Below are 14,495 nucleotides of genomic sequence, written 5' to 3'. Positions count from 1 at the left end.
TTTCCCAATCTATGAAGCCGGAATTCAGAGATGATGCTGTACGTTGTTATATGGCAATGAGTTTTGTTCTGATAGCCTTTTCCTAACCGCGAATCCTTTCACTCAACCAGACTTCCTTTTACCCAACAAATGAACCATCTTACGGAGATGAGAACGTCCTCGTAGGACGAATATTGAAAGACTTTCCTTCTCGAACTGCGTGCGAAGCTCTTATTTCAGCTTTCTTCTTTTATGCTGAGGCCAACTGGTACTATTTCGACGAACCCTCATTCAGAGATCAGCTATTCCGATTATATGATAGCGGGCTCTCATTGAGTGTCACCAGTCCCAAATTCATCTGTTTGGCCTTGGCTGTTTTCGCCATGGGAAGTCAGTTTGTTCATCTCTACCAGGCTGATCATCAAAATCATTCAGAAAACATGACTGCGTCTCAGACAGGAATTCCAGGGACGAGGTATTTCCAGCATGCGCAGACTCTTGTGCCTCACATTATAGCCTCCCCATCCTTGGAAGGCCTGCTGAGCTGTCTACTAATTTCGTTGTATGTTTTGCCAATTCATAACACCAACACTTGCTACACCTATCTCGGTCTTTCATTACGCATCGCCATCTGCCTCGGCCTTCATCGAAAGTCTGCAAGGTCGGATCTATCCCCGACACTTTCAGAAATTCGCAATCGTATTTTCTGGACGACGTATAGCATTGAAAGGTATAAATAATTGTCTAATCCTTGGTTCCGGGCTTTTTCTTATTGACAATTCTAGACGGGTTGCTCTCTCCCTTGGCTACCCCGAGACGCTTCATAGCAACGACATCGACTGTCCTTTTCCCCAGAGAAGGCCTGACCTGGATACCCCATTTTCGTTCAGAGCGGAAAGACTGCTGGCATACACAAAATTGACTCTATTACTCAACCAGACAATTTGCTCAAGGTTAGAAGCAGTTCGGGATTCCGATCAAGGCAGCCCTCCATCAAGAAAGTGGCCTACTAACTCTTTCAACAGGACCTTGGACAACAGTTCGAGAGATATCCGAAATCAACTTTTATCTTGGAAGGAGGCCTTACCAGCTCAATTGAAAACTCTCAATGGTCCCTCTTTGCGACTAAATGTCCATTTACAGCTTCACTACTCTATGATATGGATCTTTATCGGTCGTGCTGCCTTGATCGGTAGGGTACGAAGCTTTCTTAGCAAGACACAGTCCAGCAAAGTCGACGACGCGACCAGTAAGGAATGCCATGAACTATCAGATTCTTGCGTTAAACATGCTGCGCAAATAATTGACCTCATCGATCTGCTTAGAACTCGTGGGCAACTGGGTCAATTCTCTCACACTGATTTCCATACCTGCAGTTCCGCAGCCGTTGTCGTTCTCCTGGAAAGTATCCTGGACCCACGTCTGACATCATACTCAAAAGTCAGAATGGCAATGGATGCTTTGCGATACATGGCCACTGGCAGTGACTTTGCAAAAAATAGCCTCAAATATATCAACGACTTCCAGGTGGTTGTCAATAAGGCTTTGGCATCAATGTACCGCCGAGACCATGGAACCGCCTCCTCAGCGAGGGTCTCAGACTCACAAGAGTTTGGAGACTCAACAGAAAGCCAAGAAACTGTCACGCAATCGTCAATGCAGCCTCTCCGCCCGCCTGATTCCATCCTTTTGGAATCACATCCAGAGGCTGATCCTGAAGACGTGGACCTCTCGCATCATCAAGTGGGTCAAGAAATCCCAAGGATGGCCTTCTTTGATGCCATAGAGACTGCCCTTGAGAATTTTTCATTTACAGAATTGCATCTACTTGGATTCGACTGTCTTTACTCGAGCCAGGTATCGAATTGGGACAACGTGGGTCCCTAGTGACCAGGAATCGCAGCGAATGGGCCACATTCGACAACACCCCCATTTTCACATTTTCAGTCTTCTTTTATAACTTCTCCATTGACTTTCATATTCAAAATTATTTCTATTTCGATTGTTTAAGTATAGAATGTCTGTCCCCTAGGCTGGCCCAATCTCGATGCACGCACTTCATCCCTAAACAGAAATCCAGCCGAGTCTGAGAAATTTCGATTTGCTTTTCATCTCCTTGAACTCGGCTAATTGACCTTCGTCTCCGTATTTCATAATCCTCATTCATTCGATCCTTCGAAAATGCTCAATGCGTAGCGAAACAGATCAAAGAGTGTATCGGAAACGCTTATCTTGTTTGTCAGTCAAATCCTTTCCAGCTACATCCGCCATATGTTCGCCGATATCCACCTCGACTGTATATCGACGCTTGTTCTCGTAAACACACGAACCCCAATATACTCCCACTGTTGGAATAAACATAATCCAGCTAACAAGAGCCAAGATAAGGCCACTGCGGTACCTGGGCGCATTTTCAGTGTTCCAGAGCAATGGTCCACAAATGGCACCAACAGCGTAACCAACGAAAAATAGGCCATTGACGATAGCTTTCTTTGTGTTTCCACGAGTATTGGACGCGTTCAAACTGAGCAGAATTGAAAAGATATTTGAGATGACAGAGGCCTATGAAATGGGAAATGATGGGGTTAGCCAACTCTAGCAGGAAGCTTCAAGTCACGTTATTTAACATACCAACCATGACGCAACAATCATGCCCCAACCTGCTGACAAGGGAAGCACAAAAAGCAAAATGATTCCAGTGAGTGGAATTATTGTGAGGCCAATTGTAATGGCACACCGATGATTCGGCCATAAATAGCAGAGAAAAATCCCGACCCATATGAAGAGAATCTGAACTGCACCTGCGGGTGACGTGTACAGCATAGTCTCAAAATTAGAGTATCCTAGGAAGTAAATAATAAGTGAAGCAAACTGCCGTCCAAATACTATCAGCAATTGCATGCGTTCCAGATCCATTGGAGGAACTGCACACTTACCGCAATAACTGGCGCAGGTAGTGTCATGAAAACACCAAAAAGGAAGCTTAGATATGCCCTAATATCCTTAGCTGCTTCTTTCAATTGTGGAATGGAGAAATCTGTCCGGTCACCCCCTTCAGTTTCTGTTTGCATTCTCCGTGTTGCTATCAGTCGCTCCTGCGCGTTGAGAAACCACGCTGTTTCGGGACCAGCTGGCATTAAGAAGAAAAATAGAATGCCAATAAAAGCTGTCAGAGCACCACAGATGATAAACATAGCCTTCCATTGGTCAATGGCCATATTCTGGTGACCGAGACCATACATCATCAAGGCGCCGATAATCTGAGCGAGTCCATTACAGCTGATCCATAAACTAGATTCCCAGAGTTGTTAGTCGGATAAGGGAAGGTCAAGATTGGGGTCCAGGTGAGATTTCCTACCCAATACGCAATGGATGCTCCTTCTTCTTATACCAAATACTGGTGAGAGTCACAAAGGCAGGTGAGACGGCGCCTTCAGCCAATCCTAAGGCAAATCGAACACCCATGAAGGAACGGAAGGTCGTTGCAGCTGCCAGACACTATTCAGTTCATATTCCATCAGTCCTAGAGTGCGTGTAAATTTGGGTCTACCTAGGGATCTCACCATGCAGATGCCACCCCATAGGATCCTGGACACAGTCAGTTTTTTGGTTGCCAATGCTTCGAAGGAAACTTCCAGGCTTACACTTACACTATCACAGCAACAAATCTCACAAGAGGCAGGCGGCTCATCAGATACATAGCCGGGAACTCTGCCACCAGTTGCCCCACGTAAAAAATAGACCCCAACCAAGAGTACTGAGTTCCGTGAAGATGTAGCTCTTCTATCATCCCAAATACACTAGCGTAGCTAAGGCTCTGTTTGTCGAGGTCTAAAATATGGGATATCAGCAAATTTCTCCCCAGGAAAGAGCTTTGGGTTCTCATTCTTGTAAATTTGAGACCGAGGCGTAAAGTTACTTACATTGAGCAAAGAAGACAAGACACATCTGAGAATCCCCTTATTAGCATAACGTCACTTATAACACCATGTACAATGTAGATTCACTGACCAGGGGCAGAACTACGCAATCAATCTTCCTTCTCACGCGACGTTCATCCTCGGGATCAATCAAGACTGTTAGCGTCCCTGATTGGGGACCAGCTTTTGACTCATCATCCCTCTTTGATTCCATATCTGTGAATTCGGTTTTCGCTTGGGTTGACATGGCTCGTTGACGAGTTCAATAGTACCCTTGAATTCAAAAAGTTCAATATATTTGAGGTATCAACAAGTTCGAGGGACATGGGTATGTTTAACGCCTTATATTTATTTACTTTGACAAGATATAGCGTGTCTCCCCGGACCCCGCGTTTAGTATGATCCCAATTGGAGAACCCCGGCCCGGTAGGTGCGTGGGGCGACAGTTCTACGAAGATAAGTTATCTGGGCCAATTATGGTTAAAATCATAGAACTCTGCTGGTTCGATTTCCCGATGACTAGTCAAACATGGATAGAATCGGCTCTATGCGAGATTGTGGCATAAGGCTGCGGGTACTCGTACCCGCAGCCTCAAATCAGTTTCGGCCGAAGCGATTCTCCACAGGGATGCCAAGGCCGCTGACGCCTTGACCAGGGTTGATTGATATGCGGCAACAGTTCCCGCAGCTACACCTTTTGCTCAAATGATTCTTGGCACAGCAACAATAATGCTTTTAGCTATTTAGGTTAGGTAAGCTGTCTCTTGCTTAAGTAGCTGCTCCCCCTCTCAGCACTTCGGGTTCCATTCTGTGCCTAATTGAAGATTTTCTTTCCTAAGATTTCTTTTCTCGTCACGATTCTCCAACATGCCACTTGCTCAGTTTGACCTTGAACATATTGTGAAGCCATGGCTTCTAGGTCCCCAGAGGGCGTACATCTTTACATCTGCCAACCTCATTGACCCTGTCTCCGGAACAGTCATCGAAAACACCACCATTAAACTTTCCAATGGCGTTGTATCGTCAATTGATACAACTGGGGGAGAGGTTAACAGTGTTGACTGCTATGCTGTGCGGATCAATATGAAGGGCAAATACATCAGCCCGGGCTTAATCGACAGCCATGTCCACATCTCTGCAGTCCCTGGGTCATTGAATCTTCGAGACATGAAGGAAATGAGCAGCAATCAGAGTATTCTCCGACAACCGAGCGTTTGCAAGTCCATGCTGGACCGTGGGTTCACAACTGTGCGAGACTGCGGAGGGGCGTCTATTGCACTGAAAGAATCAATCCAGGACGGTGTCATCCCCGGCCCGAGGCTATTCATTGCTGGACATGCCCTCTCTCAAACAGGCGGCCACGGAGACCGTCGACAGCAACACGATCCGAACGAATGCTGTGCGGGTCATGTGAATGGCATTGGGCGCATCGTGGATGGGGTAGATCAATGTCTAAAGTATGCCCGTGAGGAACTGAGACAAGGCTCCGACTTTATCAAAATCATGGGAGGTGGTGGCGTTGCTAGTCCAACTGACCAGGTACAGCACCTTCAGTTCTCTGACGAGGAAATAAAAGCGATTGTCACCGTGGCCAACAATGCAGGGACATACGTTACCAGTCATGCGTATACACCGCAAGCAATCCAGCAGGCCATTAGGCAAGGAGTCAAGGGCATTGAGCATGGCAATCTCCTCGATGAAAAAACGGCAATGATGATGAAGGACTACGGTGTTTTTCTTACTCCTACCTTGGTAACTTATGCGACTATGGCTGCTTCAGACTTTAGCGGGTTCCTTCCCCCAGTCTCTGCGAAGAAGAACCGCGAAGTCTTGGATAAAGGCTTACATGCGCTGGAGCTCGCCAGTAAGATTGAAGTGGATATTTGCTTTGGAACGGACCTATTAGGGCCCTTGCATTACGCCCAGAGTAAAGAGTTTACCATTCGGAGCACTGTGCAGTCATCGTTGCAAATTCTTCGAAGCGCTACTACCACTCCTGCCAGGATGCTGGGGCAGAGTAGCTTCCTCGGTCAGGTTGCGCCTGGGTTTGCCGCTGACTTGCTCATATTGAACAAAAACCCTTTGGAGGATATCACCGTCTTTGATCGGCCTGATGACCATTTGCTGGCAGTTATCAAGGAAGGCCGTGTGGTGACTTCACGTTGGACTGAATTGGAGGTCGAAGCAAGCCCCCAGCCGAGGATTGAATAATTGGATGAGGCAAAATAAAGTCAATAGAAAGTACAAATATAGACCTTTCCTTGTGAAAAATTGTTTGTCGCGATTTGAGCGGAGAACTTGGTGTAGAAAAGCAGAAACCAACTGGGCTAGTTCTACTGCTTTTAGTCGACTTATCGCTCAAACTCGAACAATGATATTGCTCGGGATATTCCTCAACGAAGGCATGCCATTTGGGAACGGGTAAGAAATGCTATTTGACAATCGATACTCATGTTTGCGAGGTGGAGGCGGATAGCCCTAAAAGCGAGGTCTTTTAGGGCGTCGCTCCTCCAGCTCTTCTATTAATTTTTGCGATTCCGTCTTGCAAGCATGCTTTCTCCTCTAGTGCTTTAGCTATGTAGTTTTAATTAGCTTGTAGATGTCATGTAAAATTAATGAGGCAGAATTAATTTAATTGTACTAAATCAACATGATTTTTACAATAATCTTGAGGAAGGGAAGAGAAACGGCTCAGTCTCTGTGGTGGAACGGTACAGACATTCGTTAGAATGGAGATACAGTAAGCACATGACTCCATCACGGTAGTTAAGTTAACTACCTAGAAGTAGGGGAATTGCTACGGACACAGCAGCTTTTTGCTAGCCGCGGGAATTGTTACACACACAGCAGCTTTTGCTAGCCGCACAGCAATTATGTAATATCCCGCATCACATAATCAATTTCGCCAAGAATCCTTACCATACATTACCGCAGCAACTGCATTACTTACCACTATAGCAACTGCATTCTATCAACTACTACTATAAGAGGCTCTCTTTCTTCTAATCAATCTTCATTCAATTGATCATTCTTCATTCAATTGATCTTTCTTCATTCAATCATGAACCCACCAGCTGAGCAAGTCTTTGAGAGTAAAGAGAAGCTCCTTGCTTCTATCCAACAGCATGCTCTTGCTCATGGATATGCGATAACTACTGTCTCATCAAGTAGAGATAGAAACATCACTCTTGGATGTGATAGAGGTGGTTACTATCACGATCAGGTCAATGCCCCAGATGGGGCGAAGCGCCGGAAAACTAGTACAAAACGAATTGGCTGCCCTTTTCGTCTCTATGCGAAGAAGCTTAGAAGCGATCAGTGGGAAATCCAGGTTAGAAATCCTATTCATAACCATGAGGCTGATGATAATATGATTGGTCACTCTATAGCACGACGTCGGCAGTTTACCGAAGATCAAAACCAAACTATTCAGGATCTTACTGATATCGGGTCAAAGCCACAATATATACTAAGTATAATGCGAAAAGATCCTAAAATCTTGATTAAGCCAAGAGATATCTATAATATTCGAATAGCATCAAGGCAAAAGAAACTTGGTAATTCTACACCGCTTGAATTTCTAAGGGAAACCCTTCAAAATAATAATTGGAGATATGCATTCAAACAAGATATTGAAGGTCATGTTCAATTCTTTATGTTCGCTCACCCTACATCAATTAAGTATGCTAATCAATATAATAGGGTCTTTTTATTAGACTGCACTTATAAAACGAATCGATATAAGATGCCCCTTTTACATATTATCGGCCTTACACCATCGAATTCATCTTATAGTATTGCTTTCTGCTTCATGCAAAATGAGCAGGAGGAAAGCTATAAGTGGACTTTATATACTTTTTTCTCATGGCTAGACCCCTTATCCTTTTCTCCAGTTCTTTGTACTGACAGAGATCTTGCTTTAGTAGGTGCAATTAAATCTATCTATCCAAGAAGCCCACATTTATTATGCGTTTGGCATATTAATAAGAATGTGCTTGCAAAGACAAAGCAATATTTCTCTTCGAATGAGGAATTTGAAGCTTTTATACAGTCTTGGAAATCGCTTATTAATTCATCTACTCTAGTTGAATACGAAGATCAACTCGCTAAGTTTGAGACTAGATTTAGTCAAATTGCTCCTGCTGCTCTTTGATATATAAAACAGACCTGGCTAACTTATAAAGAAATGTTCGTTAGGGCGTGGATAGGCCAATATCTTCATCTTGGTAATTGGGCAACCTCACGAGTAGAAGGCTCTCATGCTATTTTAAAAAAGTATATAGGGTCATCAACAGGTGATATCCTCTTTGTTTTTGAACGAATTAATATCGCATTAGAAGCTCAGCACTATACCCTTTCGTCCGATCTTGCAGAAGATCGGATTAAAACGCTAAATTTTTGCTCACACTTTCTCTATTCGAATATTACAAAGAGAGCATCACAATACTCGCTTCGCCAGATCTATAAGCAAGCTTCTATAGCTAAAAGAGCTACTCCCGAAGCCCCTTTATCTAATTGTACTAATATATTCTCTAGGACAATGGGCCTTCCATGTGCCCACCGAATCGCTAGCTTATTGTCAACGTATCAGCCGATTCCACTAAGCGATATACATCAATTTTGGAGGCTTGGCCTTGGCAATGAGCAATCAGAGTATCTGCCAATACTTAATCCTCTATTACCACCGCTGCCACCAAGGAAATCAACCAAAGATACATCATATCAAATCAACAAAACATCAGACCAACGGGTTATCAAGAAGAAAGCGCCATCAAAGTGCTCAAATTGTGGAGAAATTGGCCATACAATACGTTCCTGCAGGGTATAATAGGCTATGTAAATAATATGAAATGATCAATTGAATGAAGATTGATTAGAAGAAAGAGAGCCTCTTATAGTAGTAGTTGATAGAATGCAGTTGCTATAGTGGTAAGTAATGCAGTTGCTGCGGTAATGTATGGTAAGGATTCTTGGCGAAATTGATTATGTGATGCGGGATATTACATAATTGCTGTGCGGCTAGCAAAAGCTGCTGTGTGTGTAACAATTCCCGCTAGCCGCACAGCAATTATGTAATATCCGCATCACATAATCAATTTTGCCAAGAATCATTACCATACATTACCACAGCAACTGCATTACTTACCACTATAGCAACTACATTCTATTAACTACTGCTATAAGAGCTTTCTCTCTTTCTATTGATCTCTTTGCTCATCTAATTCCTCATCTGATTCTCTATCTGATCATGGAGCCACCAATGGAACAAGTCTTTGAGACCAGAGAGCAATTGCTTACTTCTATCCAACAGCATGCCCTTGCTCATGGTTACGCTATTACTACTATCTCATCCAGTAGAGATAGAAATATCACTCTTGGTTGCGATAGAGGAGGTATTTATCATGATCGTGTTAATGCCCCAGAGGGGGCTAAACGCAGGAAAACTAGTACGAAGCGTATAGATTACCCCTTTCGTCTATATATAAAGAAGCTTACTACTTCTAACCAATGGGAAATTCAGGTTAGAAACCCTTCTCATAATCATGAAGCTGATGATAATATGATAGCACATCCAATAGCACGCCGTCGACAGTTCACTCAGGATCAAATTCAAACTATTCAGTAGCTTTCTAATACTGGATCAACACCACGTCATATTATTGGCCTTATACGAAAGTAACAGCCTAATATTCGAATTAGACCTAAGGATTGCTATAATATCCGAGATGAATCAAGACGGAAGAAACTAGGGAATTATTCACCGCTTGAATTCCTAAGAGAATCGCTTCAAAATAGTAATTAGAGATATACTTTTAAGTAGGATACTAAAGGCTATATCCTTTTCTTTATGTTTGCCCATCCTGTGTGAGGGGCTGAAGTAAGACTTAATTCAATCTAACTAGGCCAACATGCTGTTTACAAAAAGCTTAGGGAAGAAAGGTTCGTCCCGCGTGTTCTCCATGTCAACATGCCAAGGTTCCGTGATACACGTGACCAATATCGGGCAACAGCCCGTGACAATACCCCCCTCCTAGCCTTAACTTCGTTAGGGGTACGACGACATGGGTTCCGGTGTCGATTTGTTGGCGAATCACATCCGAAACGGGGCCGTATTGCTCCTCAAAGGCATCCAACGCGCTGCAGTTTTGGACCGAGTCTAGTCTTTCCCACGTCTGTTCCGCCCATCCTCTCCATTTCACTAGCGCTTCGTCACGATATCCTCGCCCAATCTTCCTCCGTCGTATAGCTAGGATTCGCTCAACGTCGTATTCCTCCTCCCCGTCGACTAGCAGCGGTGGTGGCTGCGAATCGTCCACTACTTGGGATGGGAACGGGTCCGTTGCCGCTGGGCGGACTAACTCGATGTGGAACACTGGGTGTATACCAGTAGGCACATCGAGTCGGACTGTAAACGGTGACGGAACGTCTACTACTCGGTATCGAGCATGTAGCCAATCTAACTTCTTTGACGGTCGCTGCGTGCGTACATTCCGAAGGTTTAGCCAAACCCAGTCATCCTTCTTATAGATAGGCGCAGCCTGTCGACGTCGGTTCGTTTGCTCTTCTTGAAGGGCCTGTGCAGAAGCAATAGCGGCCTGGGCCCAATCGGTGGCTTCTCGTAGGCGATTCACGAAGGTTTCGCCTGTCTTTCGTGGTTGGGTCAGGGCGTCCTGTAGCTGCCCTGCTTCGTCGATACCAATCGGGTCAATGTGGTAGCCGTGGGTGAAGAAGAATGGCGAGATTCCTGTTGAAGCGGCATCACGATTATTAATTGCCACTGCGACTATTGGTAGTAGATCTTTCCAGTTATCCTGTGCGTACGTCGTGAACACACGTAGAATTCGTTCGATCTCCTGATTGGCACGTTCTGTTGCACCGTCGGTCTGGGGGTGGAAAGCAGTGGATAATCGGCGTTGAATCGATAGCCTTTCGCATACCCTTCCCCAGAAAGAACTCACGAATTGGGGGCCGCGGTCGCTCACAATCGCTAGTGGTACCCCATGATGCATATAGAAGTGTGTGAGGAACACCTCTGCTACATCCTCTGCTGTTGTATTCCTCATTCCGACTAGAATCACGCCCTTTGTCAACCGATCTGTTATCACCATACAGTTTGTTGCTCCCGTGGATCCTGAGGGTGGTAGCCCGGTAATGAAGTCCACTGATATTTCGGCCCAGATTCGCTGGGGAATTGGTAGTGGTTTTAATAACCCATGTCTTGTGTCTCGCCATACTGAGCTCCGTCCACAGATTGTACAGTTACGAAGGAAACGTCGTACGTCCTTCGCTGCCCCTGGCCAGAAAAACCGTCGAGATAGTATCGAATAGGTAGCGTCTCGTCCTGGGTGCGCTGTGACGTGTGAATCGTGGATCTTCTGTATAATTCCCGTGCGTAGGACTTCGTTATCAGGGATCCAGATCCGTTGTCTGAAATGGAGCAGTCCCCGATCGTCTAGATGGCACTCAGATAGGCTTGTTTTAATGTTCGTTTCGGCAGCAATTCGGCGCTCTCCCTTTAGCAAAGCGTAGGAGATTCGTTGGTAGATCGAGTCGGACGCCCTTGCTCTTTTCCATTCCGTCTGTAGTTCTGGTTCTTCAAAGAGAGGGATATCTCTTTCAAAGTCAATCCCCTCACTAGGTTGGTCGTCGGCTGGTTGAGGGTCTAGCCGTCCTGTTTTGATCTTGACCCTTTTGAGTAGGATTCGGAAGCGATTCGATAGCCTTTCGTCAGTGATACTCTTAGGCATATCCTGGCTCCGTCGTGATAATGCGTCCGGCCTTACTGCAAGCTTGCCAGGGCGATAACGAAGGTCGAAATCGAACTCTGTTAGGAGATCTGCCCAACGCATTTGCCGTTCGTTCAGGTGTTGTGCTTTGCCGAAGTATCGAAGGTTCTTATGGTCTGTTACGATGGTGAATCTAGGCACCATTTTCAGCTCAGGTCTCCATTCGCGCAAGGCGCGTATAATCGCTAGAAGCTCCTTATCATGAATCTCGTAGTTTGACTCTGCTGGAGATAGCTTCTGGGATAGGTAGGCGCATGGCCGTAGTTGTCCGTCGGGGCCACGTTGCGATAGAACCGCCCCAGTTGCCCATCCAGAAGCGTCGGTTTCCACGACTGTTTGGCGATCCTCTTCGAAGTGTGCTAAGATTGGTGCGTTTATAAAGAGCTCTTTCAGTTCCGTGAAGGCCTGCTGGCAGTCATCGTCCCATTTGAAAATAGCGTCTTTCTTCATTAGCCGTGTTAACGGTGCCGAAAGGTCGGCGAATCGTGGTATAAACGGTCGGTAGAAGTTCGCAAATCCAATGAAGCTTCGCACGTCTCGTATAGACTTCGGCCTCTCCCATGCTCTGATAGCCTCTACCTTCTTTGGGTCAACGCGGATCCCCTTTCCAGCTTCGACGATAAAGCCAAGATACTTCACTGAGCCCTGCTCGAACTCCGATTTCGCAATATCGCATTGTAGACCCGCGTCCATTAGTTTCTGTAGCACATCGCCAACCTTTCGGCGGTGATCCGCTAGCGTTCCGTTGGTGTAGATGATTATATCGTCAACGTATGCCGACACGAAATCATCTAAGTACTCTCGCAGAGTCTGGTTAATGTACCTCTGGAACGTCGCCGGCGCGCCTGTTAATCCGAACGGGGTAACGTTCCACTCGTAGAGCCCATATCGCGTCCGGAATGCTGTCTTCCATTCTTCTCCGGGGTGAATGCGGATCTTATGGAAAGCTGCGATGATATCGAGTTTCGTGAACCAGCGGGCGTGCCCCATATTCCGCAGCGTCTCGCGAATCAACGGTAGAGGGTAGCGATCCTTCACCGTTTGTTCGTTTAACCCTCGGTAGTCAACGCAAAATCGTACGCTACCACCTGGCTTTCTAACTAACAAGATTGGTGCTGCTGCAGGTGATTGGCTCACCCGTATAAAGTTCTTCCCGAGTAGGTCTGTCAACGTTTTCCGTAGGTAAAGAAGTTCCTCTTTGTTCATGCCGTAGAGAGGACCATATGGTGGTGGCTCTTCGAAACCGTTTCGGTCGCGTTTCAGAGGGATCTTATGATCGATTCCTGGCCGGTGCGGAGGTAGCTGGTCGGCTAACTGTTGGCTGAAGGCGGCTAGCCATCGCCAGTAGTGTTTCGGTAGCTTATCCTTTGGGTCGATGTGCTTCTTGGGTCGTAATGCTCTCTCAATATCGTCTAGCGAAACCCTGCCGATTCGCAAACGATCCGTATCCGGTACGCTACGTACGAGTTGCTGTATAGATGATGCCTTAACCTGCACGACGCGTAGTCTCTTTACTCCATCAGGCCCGATAGTGCGATCCGCGCGGTTCCAACATCTTGTCCGCTCCCCAGACCTTGTGAAGATGTCTAGGTATCCTTTCCTTGCCGAATATCGTCCGTTCACGTCGTGTAGCCATGGGTCCCCAAGTATCATACTATCGCTTTGTGGTCCGATAATATAGGCAAATACGCGGCCTTGTTGCTGGCCGTGGACATCGAGGTCGAAATGGGTAATGTGGGTGATTCGGCACTGGTTCGGTACCACTCCGTCAAGGACTCGTGGCTGTATCTTAATGCGCGGAAGGTCGAGCGACTGGACTAAAGACTCGTTTACCGTTGCATAGCAGCGGTAGCCGCTATCGACGAGAGCTTGTGTAAATTGGATTCCATTCACTCTAGCATCGACTATAAACGGTAATGTCTCACGTTTAAGTAGCTTCTCGACCCCCTTCCGCTCCTGCTCGCGGCTTAGAACAGGAGCTATTCTTTTCCCGAATCGTCCTTAGTAGTCACATCTTCGTTGTCGGAAGCCGTCGTGACTGACTCGCTATCACTTGTAGGCCTTGCCTTCTTCACATTGACCGTACGCTCACGTCTTTTCTTGCTCGAACTGGTAGCGGTACGTGTACTATTCGGCGGTTGCGCCGGTAGGAGTGCGTACCTCGCGATAAGGTGTCCGGATCTCCCGCATCGTAAGTATTTCCCTTCGGCCCGTCGCTTATCCAGTTCGTCCTGGCTGACCCATTTCGCTTGCTTAGGGTGTTCCTTCTCGAATCGTTGGGGTTTCGTACGCGGTTCGGTACGGTTTACAGAGACAGTAGGGGTCTAGTCCATCTCGTCAGTCGTTCTCTTAGAGCGTGTATTCCGAGTACGATTAATATCTAGGGTGTCGTTGTCTGCACTAATCTCGTGGAGTCGTGTGATTAACTCCGAAAAGGTGCTAGGGACGCCGCGATACCGTAGCGTTTCGGTCATTTTTCGGTTAAGCGAAGCTAGCAAAACTTGCCGCTTAGGCTCGTCAGGCCATTCAAAAGCGCCTGCGTCAGCGAATTCCCTTTCTAACTGAGGTAGGAACCTCGCGAAGGACTGGTCTTCGTGTTGTCGTATTAGGTGAAGCCGTCTTGCTGCTCTTGCTTTGATGTTCGGGTCGCTATAGATGTTTTCGAGGTAGTCAAGAAGCTGTCGTGGTTCGCGGTCGTTTCGCTGTGTTTTCACGAACGAATTGGTGTTCTTTAGGGCTAGCTTTTCTAGCCGAGAGAAGACGTACGCGAATTGATCTTGTGGGCTCCCGATAGCTTCGCCGTCTACTG

At 46.3% G+C, this 14,495-nt stretch overlaps 3 protein-coding genes across 3 annotated transcripts; 2 read left to right on the top strand and 1 right to left on the bottom strand.

The window, feature by feature from the left end:
• Window positions 1–1,425: 1,425 nt before the first annotated feature.
• Window positions 1,426–1,866, top strand: N7496_008529 (transcriptional regulator family TF; the record flags this gene model as incomplete). The annotated part of the gene is made up of 1 exon (XM_056701448.1): window positions 1,426–1,866. One exon carries the CDS (start codon window positions 1,426–1,428, stop codon window positions 1,864–1,866), a length of 441 nt encoding a protein of 146 aa, XP_056553511.1.
• A 318-nt stretch (window positions 1,867–2,184) lies between these two features.
• N7496_008528 (MFS general substrate transporter) lies at window positions 2,185–4,146 on the bottom strand (the record flags this gene model as incomplete). The annotated part of the gene is made up of 8 exons (XM_056701447.1): window positions 2,185–2,541; window positions 2,611–2,850; window positions 2,916–3,270; window positions 3,338–3,477; window positions 3,543–3,567; window positions 3,630–3,810; window positions 3,903–3,927; window positions 3,991–4,146. The coding sequence occupies 8 exons, from the start codon at window positions 4,144–4,146 to the stop codon at window positions 2,185–2,187; spliced, it is 1,479 nt and encodes a 492-aa protein (XP_056553510.1).
• Window positions 4,147–4,766: 620 nt separating this feature from the next.
• Window positions 4,767–6,110, top strand: N7496_008527 (metal-dependent hydrolase family protein; the record flags this gene model as incomplete). The annotated part of the gene is made up of 1 exon (XM_056701446.1): window positions 4,767–6,110. The coding sequence occupies one exon, from the start codon at window positions 4,767–4,769 to the stop codon at window positions 6,108–6,110; it is 1,344 nt and encodes a 447-aa protein (XP_056553509.1).
• Window positions 6,111–14,495: the final 8,385 nt, after the last annotated feature.

This window comes from Penicillium cataractarum, assembly GCF_028827025.1.
Source record: "Penicillium cataractarum strain IBT 29864 chromosome Unknown utg000007l, whole genome shotgun sequence".
NCBI lineage: Eukaryota > Fungi > Ascomycota > Eurotiomycetes > Eurotiales > Aspergillaceae > Penicillium > Penicillium cataractarum.
This window is presented reverse-complemented; position numbering and strand designations above follow the sequence as displayed.